Genomic DNA, 17,821 nt, shown 5'->3' with positions numbered 1-17,821 from the left:
CCAATTTCCACCATCAGGGCAATAATTAAGAAGTTCCAATCAACTACAGATGTTATAAATCTGCCTGGAAAAAGACGTGTGTCTATATCGTCCTATAATGCACGGTGCGAGGAGAGTTTTGCCCAAGAAGACCCCGTACTTTTGCCCACCTTAAAGGGGCTATATGCGTTTTTCTGAAATTTAAACTTGCGACTGACACCTGTGGCCAAAAAACAGAACTGCTCTCATTTTCTGCGCGCTCTCGCAGCGGTGGTGACGTCACATCCGCAGACAGCGCGGGAAAAGACGACCCGCCAGAAAATAGGAAAAATAGGATACAGGCTTATAGGTGCACCCACTGTGAGCGGACAAGGTGTCAGTATGCTCATCAGGAGATGTTTGAGTCATAAATGGTAAAATAAAAAGGCTATTGTTACGTTTATTTTGGGGAAAAAGTTGCATATAGCCCCTTTAAGACTTGGGGACACAAAATGTTTCAACTAAACATCGAAATAAATCTAATTAATAAACTAAATTAACCATTTAAACTAAAGTACTGATCTAATTATTGATCTAAATCCCACACTGTCACTGTATGATAATTGAAATGAACTGATGACATCAGCGTTTTTTTCCAGAATGGCTATACAGCTGAATAAAATTATGCTGCATTATTTTCCTGTTTAACACTGTAAAGCTGCTTTGAAACAATCTACATTGTTAAAAGCACTATATAAATACAGTTGACTTCACTTGACTTGACTTGTTTGCAGGAAGAATGGGACAAAATTACACCTGAAACACTTCATCACTTGGTGTCTTCAGTCCCTAAACGTCTTTTAAGTGTTGTGAAAAGGAATGGCAACATTACAAAGTGGTAAATGCTTTACTGTCCCAACTTTTTTTTAAATGTGTTGCAGGTCTGAATGACAGGAAAGGATGCATATTTACAAATGACATGAAGTTGACCAGACAAAACATGAAATATTTTTTGTTCATATTGTCTGCAATGAAATACAAGTCAAAGTAAATTTAGAAATCACTTCTTTTTTTTTTTATTTGCGTTTTCCATACTGTCCCAACTTTTTCTGATTTGGGGTTGTATATTCCCACTGCATCCGTAGGGGCTGCCATTGTTGTTTCACGGGCTATGTGATGTCAGAGCGTGTAACTGGGAGTACATCGATCTAGTACAAGTTCACGGGTGGGAAGTCACGGGTTTGACTGCCGTTCCAGTGCACTTTCATGGGTAGAAGGTTGGAAAAACACGGGTTACGGGTTAACTGGAATGCAGCATTAGACTAGTGCGTTTGCGCATTAGAATGCACGTGATTTATATATTTATATAATTTAATATAGTTAATAAATAGTTTTTCTCCAGGTGTCAGCATGATAACAAATGTGATATTGTTAATATTAAGTGACTTACATTTTAAACTCATTGACTGTTTTTTCTTTATTTCGCCACCGAAAATAGTTCGAAACAAAGACACAGCACTGTATCTGCGCCTCTGAGCAAAACACGGCGGTGTTTTCTTACTGAATGAATCAGCTTTTTGAACGAATCTGTTAAATCAATGATTCACTGACTAAGATAGATTAAGATAGTAAAATGCTTCGTTCCCTGAATGAATCAGCCATTTGAATGAATCTCAATGACTCACTCATTAACAGTGACTTGCTGCCACCTACTTAATTTCACAGTTAAAGTATCTGTTCATGTTTTAATTCATTTCAAATATCAATATTCAACATTTTATGTTTTAACTGCATGCTATTAATTTGTCACCTCTGAGCTGCATTAAACCGTGTGGAAATTATCTAAATGCCACTTCAGATGCAGCTTCTGTGTTTCCTCTGCACTGCAAAGATTCATTTTGTTGATTCTTATTTAATTTGATTGGTAACAGCCCTATTGTGTCTTATTATTATAATACATTTTTATTATATTTATGAAATTGACACAAAAATGATGCATGCATATAGTTAGGTTTAAAAAATACATTTATAAACGTAAAAAAAAAAGATTTCTGTCACTGCTGTCACTGCTGTGACCTGAACCACCACACAGAATATGAAGAATATCATAAACTTTAGGAGTCAGCTGACCACGGCAGTTCTACACCTGCCAAGGTACCAGCACAAGAACACACTCAGCAAAATATCGTCTAATTATCGTTATCGAGAAAATCCCAGAAAATATCGAGATATCCTTTTTTGTCTATATCGCACACCCCTAGGCCAAAGACTCTCCAAGGATCACAGCTGGAGAATTGCAGAGATTTGTTGAGTCTTCAAAAAGACCTTCAAAAAGGACCTGGTGCTGTGGTCAGATCTTCCATCTGGACAATGATCCAAAACAAACATCAAAATCAACACAAAAATGTGTCACTGAGCACAAAATGAAGCTTCTGCCATGACCGTCCCAGTTCCCTGACCTGAACCCTATAGAAAATGAGTGGGGTGAACTGAAGAGAAGAGGCACCAACATGGAGCTGGGACTCTGAAGGATCTGGAGAGATTCTGTTTGAAGGAATGGTCTCTGATATCTTGTCAGGTGTGCTCCAAACTCAGGCATAGGAAGGAGGTTGCAAAAATATTTTATAAAAGGGTGCCAATTGTGGCCAACGTGTTTTGGAGAAAAGCATTTATTTCATTTACGATAAAAGAATTGCCTTTACCCCACTTGCAATTCTTTTACTTCAATGAAAGGTTAGATTTTTTGCAAATGTTTCAGATCAAAAGGATATACAATACAGATTTATTTTTACAGCAATCTTTGTTCATATTTACTAGGGTTGTCAATAATTCTGACCACAACTGTATACCTAAAACTTTGATTATTATACTTTCTCTGTCTTTGTGACCACTGCTAACTCTCTTCTTTGTGATTCTCTCTCTCTCTCTCTCTCTCTCTCTCTCTCTCTCTCTCTCTCTCTCTCTCTCTCTCTCTCTCTCTCTCTCTCTCTCTCTCTCTCTCTCTCTCTCTGTCCGTCTGTAGAGGAGTTGTACGTGTAGATGTTAATATACAGGATGTGGACATTGACCAGTGCTCCAACAGTGGCTGGTTTGCAGGAACTCATCGCTGTAACTTGACAAGTATGGAGGTGAGTGTGCAATCTTATCACTAACACACAGGATAAGAATATAAGTATCACAATAACACTCAAAGGCCCGGTTTCACGCCAGGATTAGGCCTTAGTTCAATTAGGACATTTAAGTAGCTTTTGTAAACTTTCTCTAGAAAAAAATCATGAGGATACATCGGTCGGTCATCTATATGATGGCATATTGTGTGAACTTGACTGGGTTTGCAAGGCCCAGTTGTTTTCTTGTGTAGAGGAGAATTTCCTGTGATCCATTATAAATGCAGTATAATGGATTTCAGTGGGCTTACTAAATTATTGACCATGCTCCATGTCTATGTGGTCACACTCATGGGAAAACCAGAGGAAAAGCAGCAAGGAAAAGCACAGCAGGCTTCACAAGCACAACACTTGCTCCCAAACACAGCAACTGAAGCAAAATTATATTTGAGAGGGTTTCCTGTGTTTGAGGAAGAAGAAATACTTGTGTGCCACCATCTGAGAAAGAGGCGAAAAGAAGCATGTGCGTGTGTGTGTGTTTGTTGAGAGTCTATTTATAGCCTCATGTCTTCCTAAGACAGCAGGACCATGCCTCTTAAAATCTGTCTTGTCATTCAAGTTGAGCAACATCAGCTCAGGGCTTGACATTTGAAGGAGCACATCCCCGAATCATATGCACTAAATGTCCCACAATGACTTTCCTGAGGTGGATTAACCTGAGTAATGTTTTGAGTGGATGTTAGACTATATTAGTCTCTCTGTTATAGCTAGAGAAAAAAGCTCTGGAGACTTGAGGCAGAAAATGTCCAAGGTCTACACCATATAATCAGAGCTTTGTCACATGCAGCGAGCCTTTTCCTTCCTAGTTTTCCTTTTACTGCTTCTTCCGCTTCATTAGTTGTAATGGGAATGTTGTGCTATACTGTGGATCTCATTGGCTGTCTGCAGAAAGCTATTGTTGAGTAAAATCATTGAGCGTATTCTCATGCCTCATTAGTAGTAGACGCTAAAACTGAAGATTTAAGACTTTAAAGGGAAAGCTCAACTATTCATGATCAGAAAGTGCCTTTTTATCTGTGGAACACAAAGGGAGATCATTTAATGAATATCCAGTTGGGTGAATTCAATACAATGACAGTACCTACTGACTCAATTTCAGCAAAAGTACATGCAGCTCAGCTCATTGATCATTTTTCCAAGTGGTCTGACAGGTTTTGGTGAGAAATAACCCAATATTTAAGCAGTTTTAACAGTAAAATTGTAATAGCTGCCATTTCTTTTCTTTGGCAGAAAAATTGTTTACCTGCTTCTGGCATTTCTGCATCAGTATGAAATGTGCATTTCTGTAGCAGTATAGTATGATGAATATATATGTTGTTTTAGTTGCTCCAATGTATTTTTGCTAGTGGCTTGTAGTGTAGCTAATTTATTGGTAACACTTAACAATAAAGTTCAATTTGTAAACCTTAGTGTTACCAGTTCATCAAAAGAATAGCATGACTAGTTTATCTTGGTCGATTGTAGCTTGGCAAACTACAGTTTAAAGGATTAAAACATGTTTCCACAGTAACTTACTGCTGCATTAAGATGTCATGTCACATTAAAAGAGTGTTTTTTGAACAGTTTTCTGTTTAATTTAGTTTTGCTCAAGTCAGATTTAATCAAGATTTATTGTGTGTACTACTATGTATAACTGTGACTGGCAGAAATGAACAATGCTTTAACTTTGTATTCCTGTTGCTAAGATGAAGATGAATTATGCAATGACCAGTTGATTCTTGTATAATTCAGGAAGCTCTGCATGGATACACTGTGTAATTCAATACAATTGCAATTGCAATAGCAAAAAATGTAATTGGCTGAACCCCTGGATATCAAAATGGATGAATTTTGCACAATTCCTCTTTATAAATCTGTATATAAAGAATCTTTAATGCCATAGCGTCTCAGCCAGGTTATGGTTGATCTACTCCAGAAGGCGTATATTTTCTTCTGTTAAGACCATTGTGGTGTTGATTCACTCTTGTGCTTTGGATCGTTGTCCTTTTGCATCACACAACTTCTGTTGAGCTACAGATGGCCTTATATTTTCTGGTAAAATGTCTGGTAATACTAAATCATATTTTATCACCAGTTTATGCAGAAATCGAAATCCGAAATCAGACAAGTGACCATGGACCATGGGGCCGGGGCCCGCTATAGGGGCACTCAAGATGACTTAAAATGATTTTAAACAAGTCAAATCAGGCATTTCAATTCAATCTGTAATGAATATTTGTTTTGTGTACTTACAGTATGCCAATCACTAAAATATTTTGTTGGGTAGAAATTTGTAAGTAAAACCGAGTAAACATATTCTTAAACATTGTTATCTTAACCCTTAAATGCGTTAATGTTTAGCCAATCATTATTACATATTCGGGTCTTTAGCGACCCGGATCTATATCTAATATGGATGGATCTCTACCCGTCGTGATAAAATAAAACTCTCCTGATATTAGACTATCAATTACAGAAGAATAAAATGAAGCATATTTTGTTACCTTTTTGTAGCTTGGTTTGAGCAGATGTTTTATACCATCATCACTGTCCTGGTCAGAGCTCATTTTTCAGTACATTCAGCATCTGGCTCACATTCGCCATCTCAAACATATTCTCGAAACTATAATTTTCAACATTGTCAAAATCAATAGTTTGATTGTTGACAGCTTCTTCACCAGATCCACCATCAAGTGAATTTGCTAAGCCATTTCAAGTTCATTTCAACTATTCTTTTGCTTTCTGCCTGCAGTAACTATAAGTGAAATGTCACTTCATCATTGTGTATCAGACATTGCCACCTTGTGGAATAAAGGTTAATTGCACTTATTAAGTCATCAAAGATTAAATTATTGTTGTGCAGAAAAAAATATACATAGAGTTGCACACCTAGTGTTGTTAGCGACCCTATACAAATTTTTTACAAAAAAATAATGGGAAAACAGGCACTCTTTTATAATTGTATTAATTTTGTAATCTAATGAATTGATTGAGGAATACTAGGAATGTTGATGTCTAATGACATCCCGGCCGAGTCAGTAAAGCCCAAAGGTATGTGTTTAGGGGTTAATCCTCATCCAGCAAATAATGAACAACTGGAAAGTCCTGTAAATTCTTTGCTTAAAACTGGGAACATTCAGCTCTTAAAAGAGTCCTGCAATTTATTTTACAGAATCTATGTCTCAAATATTTTTGTGGACAATGGGAGGCCTTGTAGTCAAAAAGGTTTAGAATTACTGTGTTAGACCACTGATTCTAAAGCCAATGCCGTGCTTACATATTCTCATAAAAAGTTGATGTGTCATAAGAAGCAGTTAATGGTAGCTGAGAAAAACTGAAACTCATCACAGCAATGCTGGATGAAGTGAACGGAAGGTGAGCTGCCATGCATTCACATACAAATCCAAATATATCCTAATGCAGGCGTTTTATGTCGGCAGGTCTTCAGTGACAGAATGATCTTCTAACTGCTGATGCTGACACTCTGCTCTTCCTGAAGATTTCGAAGCATGTAGTCATATTTTTAAATGTCTCAGGTCGCCCACATTTATCTGCACTGGAAAGCAGCAAGGCTTGCATTATTAAATCATATTCATATTCATCCACCCAAAAGGACGTCTGATAGACTTGTAAAGCAACCAATCACAGTTCGTTTTTTTCAGCGCCAGAATGTAAAATCGATGTTCCCACATTACCAGGCCAGCATACAATTAATTCAAGAACATTGTGCAAGTTCACTGCAACAGTGGCGCAACAATGGTGCTGTGAACTAAGGATGGGTGATATGGACTTAAAAATATATCAAAATATTTCTGGTATTTATTGTGATAATATCAATGACAATATAAATGTAGTACTATTGCCCATTCTTTTGGCTACAAGTAAGAGCTGCATGCATTCTTGAGAGCCTCAGAAACACCATCATCAAATAGGCTCCTATAATAAACAAATTATAGAAAGTAACATAACAAAATAATAAAAAAATGTTTTAAAAAACTGTCTAAAAAAATTTAAACACCAGCCTTTTCAGAAATGGAAAAGTTGCAAATATACTTTTCTTCTGTAAAAGTGCAGGTAATGTTTAAATAGTGCAACTGTGCTGAAAAACATCACACAATACAAACAATACTAAATCAAATCAATGACAATTTTGAAATGTAAACACATAACCTGACAAGCCAGACCCACATCAAGATGTTGGGTCTGGGAACACACCATTGGCAGGGCTCAATTCGAGGGGAGGGATAAACGGTTGTCTTCCTTTTTTAAGAACACATCTTACTTTTTTAAGAATGACTTCAGTGCCGTTCTTTGTTCTTTTCTCAAAGAAAAGCTTAACTCCAAGTCTTCCAGAGTTGTGGCCAAAGCCGTTTCGAAAGACCGCTGTTCGCCAGCTTCTTTGTTTTCAGGTAGCATGCGGAACCGCCACAACTCTGCCGTCATTATGTTAAACCACAACTCTATACACGATGTGATTGGCCTGACTAGAGTTTGTTTTTTCCAGCTTGCAAGCCAACGGAGAATTGTTAAACGCCCTGGCTGCAAATTATATGGGTATGTCTAGATTTCTAGTCTAGTAAACACAGCTTCTGTATTCATATTCTCATGGAGCAAACAGTGACAAAAATAGTGCAAACAGCAAAAGTAATAATCCCAAATCCCAACCATGTCTTCAGATTACAAAAAAAAAAGGAAAATAATAATTTAATGATACATTTACATTTATGCATTTAGCAGACGCTTTTATCCAAAGCGACTTAGAACTGAGGAGTACAAGAAGCGATCCGTCATGAAGAGGCAACGAAACACAAAAAGTGCCTGAAGTACTACATTTTGGACATTACACAGTGCATCATACGCTAGGGTAGGGAGGGAGTAGAGGAAAATAGAAGGAAAATTATTTTTTTTTTAAGGTGAGGTTAAGGGCTCACGGAAGAGGTGAGCTTTCAGCTGTCTTTTGAATGTTGTCAGTGATTCTGCAACTCGGATGGAGGTGGGAAGATCGTTCCACCAGCTGGGAACGGTGAATGAAAATGTTCTGGAAAGGGATTTTCTGCCTCTGTGATGGAACCACAAGCCGTCGCTCCTTAGCTGAGCGAAGGCTTCTGGTGGGGGTGTAGACTCGTAGGAGCGAGTCAAAGTATGCAGGAGCTGAGCTCGTGGTGGATCTGTAAGCAAGCATCAGCGCCTTGAACTTGATGCGAGCAGCGAATGGTAGCCAGTGCAGAGAGATGGTGTGACGTGGGCCCTTTTGGGTTTGTTGAAGATAAGACATGCTGCTGCGTTCTGGATCATTTGAAGCATTTTGCTCGCTCATGATGGAAGTCCAGCCAGAAGCGCATTGCAGTAGTCAAGCCTAGAAATGACCAGGGCCTGGATGAGAAGCTGTGTTGCATGCTCTGTTAGTAATGGTCTGATCTTCCTGATGTTGTGTAGCGCAAACCTGCATGACCGAGCTGTCTTTGAAATGTGGTCTTTGAAGGACAGCTGGTCATTAAAGATTACACCAAGATTTCTGACCGACCCTGAAGGGGTGATCAGAGATGAACCTAGCTGGATGCGGAAGTCATGTTGTATTGGCAGATTGGCAGGGAAGACGAGAAGCTCAGTCTTTGCCAGGTTAAGCTGCAGTTTATGTTTTTTCATCCATGCCGAGATGTCCGCCAGGCAGCTTGGATTTCATGCAGCTACTGTGGGATCATCTGGTTGGAATGAAAGGTAGAGCTGTGTGTCATCAGCATAGCGGTGGTACGAGAAGCCATGTGCCTGTATGATGGGTCCCAGTGATGTAGTGTAAATTGAGAAGAGGAGAGGTCCAAGCATTGAGCCCTGAGGCACCTCTGTGGTAAGTTGATGTGCTTTGGACACCTCTCTTCTCCAGGCAACCTTGAAAGACCTACCTGTGATTTAGGACTCAAACCAGTGGAGTGGAATCCCTGTGATGCCCAGTGATGAGAGGGATCTGATGATTCACAGTGTCAAAGGCAGGACGAGGACTGATGATTTGGAATCAGCTTTTGCAATCCGCAGGGCTTCAGTGACCAACAGCAAAACAGCAGTAATCAGTGACCAACAGCAAAACCAAGCACAAGCAGTTCTATCGAACAGTCTTTTTGTTTTGTTTCCTGAGGTTGGTCTCTTAATAACAATTCTTAGTACATCAAGTCACGTTAAGCGTTTTCTTATAATGGTTTTCTATAGGAGGAAAACGCTTAACGTGTAATTAAACACGTTGCGTTCATATTCTGGGCTCATCTGATTTTTTTGTACATAGTATACGTTATTAGTATTATGTTTACTGAGTTTGGTCTCTTAATAACAGTGTCTTACCTACATTAAGCCACGTTAAGCGTTTTAAAATGTCCCTGCTGAAGTTCTTGTGTTAATGGTCGTGTAATAACTTCTGTATGCTGGCAATAAACATTTTTGTAAGTGTGTCTATAATGTGATATGCTAAACTGGTTTTATTGCGGGTGCGGTTCGGGCGTCGGTTCTATTTTAAGCGGGTCGGGTCGGGTGCGGATTTGATTTAGCGCTGTTGTTACAGTGCTGTTACAAAATCGGACCCGTGCAGGACTCTGCTTCTGCCTCAGTGAGTGTAGAGAATGAGTAGAGATGATGGTCGGCTGTGGATTTGGCTGATCTAAAATCCTGTGTGTGTGGGGGTGAGAACTGACTGCTCATGGTTGTTGTTTTGTCTATGAAGAAATTGGAAAAATCATCTGCAGATAAGGAGGTGGTGGAGGAGGATGGAGGAGAGAGTTGAATTTTTTGAAGAATGTGCATGTGTTTGAGGTGCTGTTGATTTTGTTGTGGAAATATGAAGATTTAGCTGCATGGATTTCATCTGAGAAGGATGAGAGCAGAGATTGATACTTACTCAGGTCAGACGGGTCGGTTGATTTGTGCCATTTTCTCTCTGCTGCCCTGAGTTTGGTCCGGTGTTAACGAAGAACATCAGATAACCAAGGGTTAGAGGGAGTAGCGTGTGCTGGCCTAGAAGATAGAGGACATATACTGTCTAGACAAGAAGTTAAAGTGGAACATAAAGTGTCTGTTGCAGTGTTTACATCCATAGATGGGAATTGTGTGGATGAGGGAAGAGAGGATGACACAACAGAGGAGAGATGAGAAGGAGAAAGTGAGTGCAGGTTTCGTCTGAAAGTAACTTGAAAGAACTTAAGTAATTTGTAAGTAACTAATTAAGTAACTAATACTTGGTAATCATGTGCGAATGAAAACTTAACTGAACTTGACTGGTGGTGGTGCTAAGGACATTGTTGGTCATTCAGTGTTTCTGTAAAAAAAATAAAAAAGCTAACAACAATACTGATAAGATAATAATACTGCGAATTCTACAACTAATAACAATATAAACAGCACTAAGGATTGATAAGCTGCTGGGTTTATGAATATTACTCACGTCTGCGTTCGCTCGAACTGATTTGCTGAAATAAAAAAAGGGACAGTAATAGGTGAGCGCCAGCCAATGAGATTGCTGTTTGCCCAGTAGTTTCTTCTTGTTCCTAAAGGCTGAATAATTCCAAATGAACGCCGTTATTTTACAGAAAAAATACAACAGAGAATAATATTTACATGTAGCACGTCAATTCTGGGTGGTATAAGACTCTCTTGCTCTCTGTTTAAGTGTGTGAGAAACACAGAGCGCTCTCAGTTGGGCACCTCACGCTAGTGTTTACTGTGCGTCAAATACACTGAGATTGAGATGAACTGAAATAGTGCGCTTACGGATCGCTTGACAAAGAGCGAATCTCTCAGGCGCTCAGTACAAGTGCCCAGCGAGTGAAAATATGTGTACAGGTTCCAGATTGTAGAGTTAGCTCCTCGTTTAGCGATAAGCTCCTCCGCAGCTTCAACTTTTCGCTCGGCACATGAGCTGCGAATGGATCGCGTCATCAACTAGGCTTTATCGTTATTATCACAGGAAGACTAATTCTTATCGTGGGGAGAATTCTTACCGGTATATCACAAACGATAAGATATCGCCCATCCTTACTGTGAACTTCACATACTTTTGAAAATCCAGTGTTTAGTTGATCATGCTAAGCGCTCATTGTCATAGTTGTAAACACGACAGCTTTCTTTTTCCATAAGGGGGTTTGGCATCACAAGGACTTTGTTTCTAGGCGGACCGTTAAAGAATGCGGCACACATGTCTCCCGGAAATCCTGTAGAATTCAACCAATCAGATGTCGACTTTGAAACTACCAAATTGATCGGATTTTGTGTGTCTCAGACTTTCAGACAACGGTCCATGGGCATGACGTCTGAGGCTGAGACTAGAGTGAATCTCACAAGAACAAAACCATCAAATCACAGGACCTTTTAGGATTTTTTTCCCTTCATGACATTTTCATGACAATCAAGCACATTTACCCATACACATTCACATAACAGTCATGTATCTGGACATTTTAACTTACAATTAATAATTGTTCTCAATGTGGGTATGGAAGCGGTATTTTGATTATAATTACAGTAGCCTATTGAGAATTGTTGGGGGGATCTTGGCATTTGATCTGTAGTGTTATTTTAAGCACATAAAATAACGTTTATTGAATATAGCATAGAACATTTAGCACTTGACACAAAATCCCAAAGATTTTACTCTGTTAGTAAATCAAAGCTAAAATGTATTTAAATGGGTTGTAATTACCTCCAGTAAAACTTGCTCACATTGAATCCTTCATTCTGAAATAAAGGTGACAAAACAGTGACTAATTTAACACAAACATTTATCTGAGACCTGAGAGCCTCACTTCATTATGTTTTGTCTGGGCTTCATGGTACTTCTGGATTATTTATAGAGCTTGTGAACTTGGTGTGACTTTCTTCCAGTCCTAGTTCACAGTAAAACTTTCTTGAATACAGTAGACTAAAGTTTGTTGGCAAGTCTCCTTTATACTTGAAACAGTCACAAAATGGATTCTTCATTACAACAGTATGAAATGCGCATCTTGTGCACAACTTTCTTGAACAAAATGTATCATTCTATATGTAAACAGTTTTTATTTCAAGCTTGGCAGTCATTTCAAAGGGCCTTTAAGGAGCAAGCTGCTATGAGCCCATCAATTTATATGCCCATGTTGGCTACCAGAATGTTGCCAGAATGCGAGTAAAAATAAATTGCTGCACATATATCGACTGTCATAATAACTCATAAAACTGACATTTTCACATCTGAAAATGTGATAAATGACTGTGACACCACTGTCACAGATGGTCTATTAACAGAGATGATTTCCTCAGGAAGTTCCTTGCTCATACTGTGACTGTACTGAACAAATATATATCATCTCTACTGTCAGTTAAGATTTCAGCACTTTAAATGAAGAAAGTGGTACTGGAACTAGGACTTAAAGCTTATATCTTAAGATCCAAGGTTAAATATTAACATGAATTGAGTCTTCTGTTACAGTACTACTTTTAATAATGAAGTCCAGTTCTAAAAACAAACTCTTTTTTTCCCAGTGTGAACCGATTACGGGCCATGGATTTGTGCTGGATAAGTACAAGTGCCAATGCAAGAGAGGTTTCTACCACCCAAGCCGAGTGACGCTCAATGGCTTCTCAAGTAAGTACAAACCTGAACTGGCGAGACTTTAGATTTATTATAGGGCTGCACAATATATCAAAATGATCGAAATATCGCAAATGTACATATCGCAATGGCACGCAATATCTGAATGATTTTAATAGGCTACTTCAACATTGTGAAAAGTGTACGTTTTAGGTCGACGCATATAGCAGAGAATAGACTGGGCACATGACTGTTACTTATGTGACTTGCTTGACGTTAAAAAGAGTGATTAAACGCAATAATTTGCGCAAAACAACTCCTTGCTGTCTCGCGCTGTCTGCTGTCTGACACACACACCGAAACGTGCGCACAAGCATTACAGTAAACCTGCCGCTGTCTGTCAAACAACAAAAGAAAAAGAGAAAATCACTCAGTGCTCTTGGCTGATAAATCTTAGTTTGTAGCTTTATTATGTATCAGTGTTTATTTAATTAATGTAAAGACTACCATTTTTAGTTCTTATTTTTAATAAAGATAAATTAAAATAACAAAAATAATGGTCATCCCCTAGTTCAGGGGTCTTTGTTTACCTGGATGTTCTTGATGTTAAGTTTTAGGTTGATGTAACTATATATTACCAAGTCAAGCAAAAAAAAAATTTGGTATTTAAATATTGGCATTACATTTTTTGTTTGTTTACATTGATGTTAAAATTATATCGACAGATTTGTGACATTATTTTTTGCTAAAACACTACTGGTCACTTTCAGAAGTTGTAGCGATGCTTTCTTTTCCCAGAAAGAATGTGAAACACATAAATGGTATCATTCTCAGTTTTTAAATAATTTTAAAATACAATTTAAATAGATTTTACACACTTAAAGCAATATCGTATCGCATATCAAATATCGTATTATTTAACAAGATATTGCATTTCGCATTTTTCTTCAATATCACACAGCCCTAATTTATTATATGACTTGTTTTTGAAGTGAACCATACAAACCTTAAACCATCCATACTTTAATCTCTTACAGTATTTTGATAATTAATCATACTTTAATGATAACAACTGTTAGATATGAACTGTAATCAAAAATATTATTTCACCTGTTTTATTGTCTGTCAACCATAAATGTGAGTGTAAAATGTTTGAACAGAACTAGTCTGGACTGAATTTTTCTTTCTGACAGAAACGGATACACAAACATAGAGTTACTTCCTTCCACCAGATAATTCATGATCTCAAGCTAGGCACGAAAACCCCTAAGACATTTCTATTTCATGTGGAGAGTCCCAGTCGTTAAGAGCAATATTCCTCTCACACATACTCGCATATTAACTTATGCAAATCAGCGCCATTGAAATGAGTCTCCACTACTTTTAAATAAATTGTAGACAGTATTGGCTAATTTACATATAGGCAAATGCGGACTAATTACAAAAAGCAGCGGTTCTGTCCAAACATGTGACAGATACACGCATGTACCTTACTTCATATTTGATAAACCAAGGCTTGTACATATTTTAAAAAGCCTGGGACTCTTTAAAAAATCATCCAATCTGAGGTTAGTGAATGTTGTTGCTGGGGATTGTAAATTGTCCTCTAGTTATAGTCTGTATCTGTTTTCTGTCACTGTGTGTGTGCTCTGCGTTATTAGATTAATATTGTGCTTTTATGTCTGCTTCAACTTGACTTCACTCCCTCTGGAGAAATTACTTCATACAGAACCAGATTAGGAAGGTTTCTCCATCCAAGTAGAAGCAAGTGTAGGTCAGCAATAATGTTCTTCAGCACATTAACTTAATTAACTGTTAATTAACATTTTTGAATACTTATGGATCAATAAGACCATAAAGATAATTTGAAATATCTTGATTGTTTCTCCTAAACAGCAAGGCTGCTTCTTCACTCACATCTACCTAATTCAGAGGAAAAGACCTCTGATCTCACAGACATCTCAACAAAAGCTATACTTCCATCCAAAGTTACGAATTTATCTTGTGTGCAAAGTTGGAATATATAAAACTTTTGTGAATTAAAACCCATTTGTGCCCAGATTTTTCTGAATAGTTTCATGCATATAGTCAAGTTAATAGTGTCCTATGTGAACATATTCTGCATTGATTTTCCCCAGGTTTTAGTTTTTTTCTGGAAAATCGTATTTGAATGTGCGGCAACTATAGTTGCCGGTGGGCAGATATGTTGTATGCAGCCCTTCAATGTCAAATTTGACTAGGAGGAGAACATTTGCCATCTAACTCAAAATAACTGCTTTCAACAGATCAATCTTTATTCATAAACACATTTATTGTGTATAAAAGTCGAAGAACATTCGATGCAAACTCAAAAAAGCTGCATCTATCTTATAATCTGTTGAATATGAAAATGCAATAAACAACAAATACATTTGTCTTAAAGTGGTGGAACATAGTGCAGAACAAAGTGCAGCCATTAAGTTGCCCTAACAGGGCATTGTGTATCAAAAAGTTAAATGAAACTAAATTAATATAATGACGAAAAAATTACATCTATATAACAAACAAAAATAAATAAATAGTCCCATGGTATTCAATGGCTGACTGTAGCAGGTGATTTCATATAATAATGTAAATGTAAACTTATTACTTGTCTGAATTTCCACATTATAATGGAATCATAAACTACTAGTCATACAAAGAATGAGGGTCCTTGACGGATTAGAATGAAACGCATCTAAACTGGATGAAGGGTCCTCAATATTTTGGCCCTTTCAAGACATAATATCATAAAATATTATATTTTATCTAATTAAGGTCTACTGTACACTCTAAAAACGTTTACTATGATTTACTAAATTTTTTTGGTGAAACATTTTTACACTAATAAAATTGAGTACATTTTAAAGCAGTGAAATCAATTACATACATCATATGAGCTGAGCAAATGCAAGTAAAAAAAATTAAGTAGATCTGTGTAACTACATTTGGTACATTTACAAATAAAATTGAGTAGAAAAAATTGGAGGAAAAACATTTAAAAACCAATATTTAAGAGTAAAATTAACTGTTTTTATTTATGAGTAATATTAACTCTTATAGTATAACTTTAATTTCCTCTAAACCTTTGTAAAATACTCCACACAACCACACTTATACATGACAATGGCCTTTATTGTCGATGAGTAAAGCAATACAGCATATATTACAGTTTTGACATGTATACAATATTTTACAACATATTTACAACATTTAAACTCATGTAAAAAAAAACATTTTAGAAGTAAAAATTAAACATTTAAAAGTAATTCAAGTGTAATCAACCTGTCGTCTGTTATCCAATTTCCACCGTATCAGCGCCGTTTCTCGAGCCTGAGATGGACTCGCGCTCTGCGGGTGGACTTTGAACTTGAGACCGCCGTCCTGCGTTTCACTCGTAAGTTAGCTCAAAGATGCTGCAACGCGCCTGCCTCCATAACCTGCCAATAAACAAACAGTGCACAGTTTTAAGAACATTTTATCATCCAAATTAATTATATTCATTATCTTAAGGCATAAAGTCGTGTGTTTTGAGCAAGGCAGTAGCACCAGGGGCGTCAATGCAGCACTCGTTTGTGCTGTTGTGATGTTGTTTTGCATTAAATAAAACATTTTTAAGCTCAGTAATGATTTTATAGATAAAATAAAACACACAAACCTGAATTTCATAGAGGAAATGTTCCAATTCTGCGACGCTGAGAAGAAGGAACTCCTGTCCTGAGAGGAAAACAGCAGCGCTCAATCAACCGTCGAGCCGTCGTCACGTCAAGGGGCGGGGGAGGGGTGCAGTGTTATAATCAAGTAAACTTACTAAATTTCTTCAGTGCGTGTTAAATATTAATAATCTTGATTTGAATTAAGTAATATTTGTGGTTCTTGAAACAGATCGATTTAATTCTCCTTTCTCAAATATTTTGATAGAAATTTCACAAATATAGCCTATTAAGTATATTTTAAATAAATAATTGGTTATTCGAACACTAAATTCTTTTAGTGAAAAAAACTTAAATATAACTGTAAATTTGAGACAAAATTAACTGTTGGATTTTTAGTCAATTATTTTGGTATGTTCAACTCAAAACATCAAATAAATGATATTTAGAAATTTTATTAAGTTAATAAAGTTAATTATTACTGTGATATTTACTAAGCCACTGAATTATTTTTTAGAGTGTATAGAGATGTCAACTATAGTTGCCGCTTGGACTTTTGACTAAGTGTACAAAAAACTATAGATCTGTTGTAAGAATTGTTTTGTTTGGATGATTCTAGAGACCTTCACGATTATGTATGTAGGCCTATATATATATATATATATATATATATATATATATATATATATATATATATAAGATATATATATATAAATAAAAAAGAAATACTTATCAGTAACATGAAAATAAACTTTGTTTGGGAGGGTTTGCCTTCATTATGCTCCCTGGAAGTAGGAAGTCTCATGTGACAGGAAGGAAGTTAATACCTTTTTTTTTCTCTTGAAATCCTTTATTTGGTTGTTTTCTTGCGTGTCATTGAGATTAAAAACATGGATACTATCTAGAAAAATACTTACAAAAGGAAAATGACAACTATACACTGCACTTACAAAAGGAAAATGACAACTATACACTGCGGCAACTATAGTTGCCGGTGGGCTTATGTGTTCATAAGAACAAAATTGTCACTTTCTGGGAAATTGGCCCAAAATATCAGTAATAAAAAAGAAAGTTACTGCAGTCAGGGTTGGTATCAAGGAATTGTTTATGCGCATATCTTCTTATCGGATAAGAAATTAATCTGCCTCAAAGTGCACATACATTTTTTTATGCACATTTTTAGAATGTATGCGCATCTTGCCATTTCCATCCAGTTTTTTTATGCAATATCCCAAAATTTGCATAAAAATAGGTAGAAGGAAACATAGCTTCTGTCTCAAAATGTGCTAGGATTTGCCAAGATTCCAAAGTCTGCAATCAAAAGTCAATATGAATATAAAGTCGGCATGAAATTAAAATACTCCTTATCTATTTTTAAATGAATGTTATTATGTTATTAAACCTGCCCCTTCCTAACAATCAGCTGCAAGCTCGTATTCAGACCTGGCTTCATCTAGTCAACAACCAATGAAATTAAGTTCCCATCTTACATTTTTTTTCTTTTA

The 17,821-nt window shown here is 36.9% G+C and overlaps 1 protein-coding gene across 1 annotated transcript in view; it reads left to right on the top strand.

Moving 5' to 3' along the window:
* Nucleotides 1–17,821, top strand: part of gpr158b (G protein-coupled receptor 158b) — a 70,465-nt gene that overhangs the window by 13,811 nt on the left and 38,833 nt on the right. Inside the window, exons 2-3 of the mRNA XM_079818572.1 lie at nucleotides 2,981–3,086; nucleotides 12,597–12,699. Of these exons, the coding sequence (XP_079674698.1) occupies nucleotides 2,981–3,086; nucleotides 12,597–12,699 (209 nt within the window). The remainder of the gene's footprint in view (nucleotides 1–2,980; nucleotides 3,087–12,596; nucleotides 12,700–17,821) is intronic.

Source organism: Gobio gobio, assembly GCF_949357685.1.
Source record: "Gobio gobio genome assembly, chromosome: 6".
NCBI classification, from domain to species: Eukaryota; Metazoa; Chordata; class Actinopteri; order Cypriniformes; family Gobionidae; genus Gobio; species Gobio gobio.
Note: the sequence above shows the minus strand (reverse complement) of the source record. Positions and strands in the feature narration are given on the sequence as shown.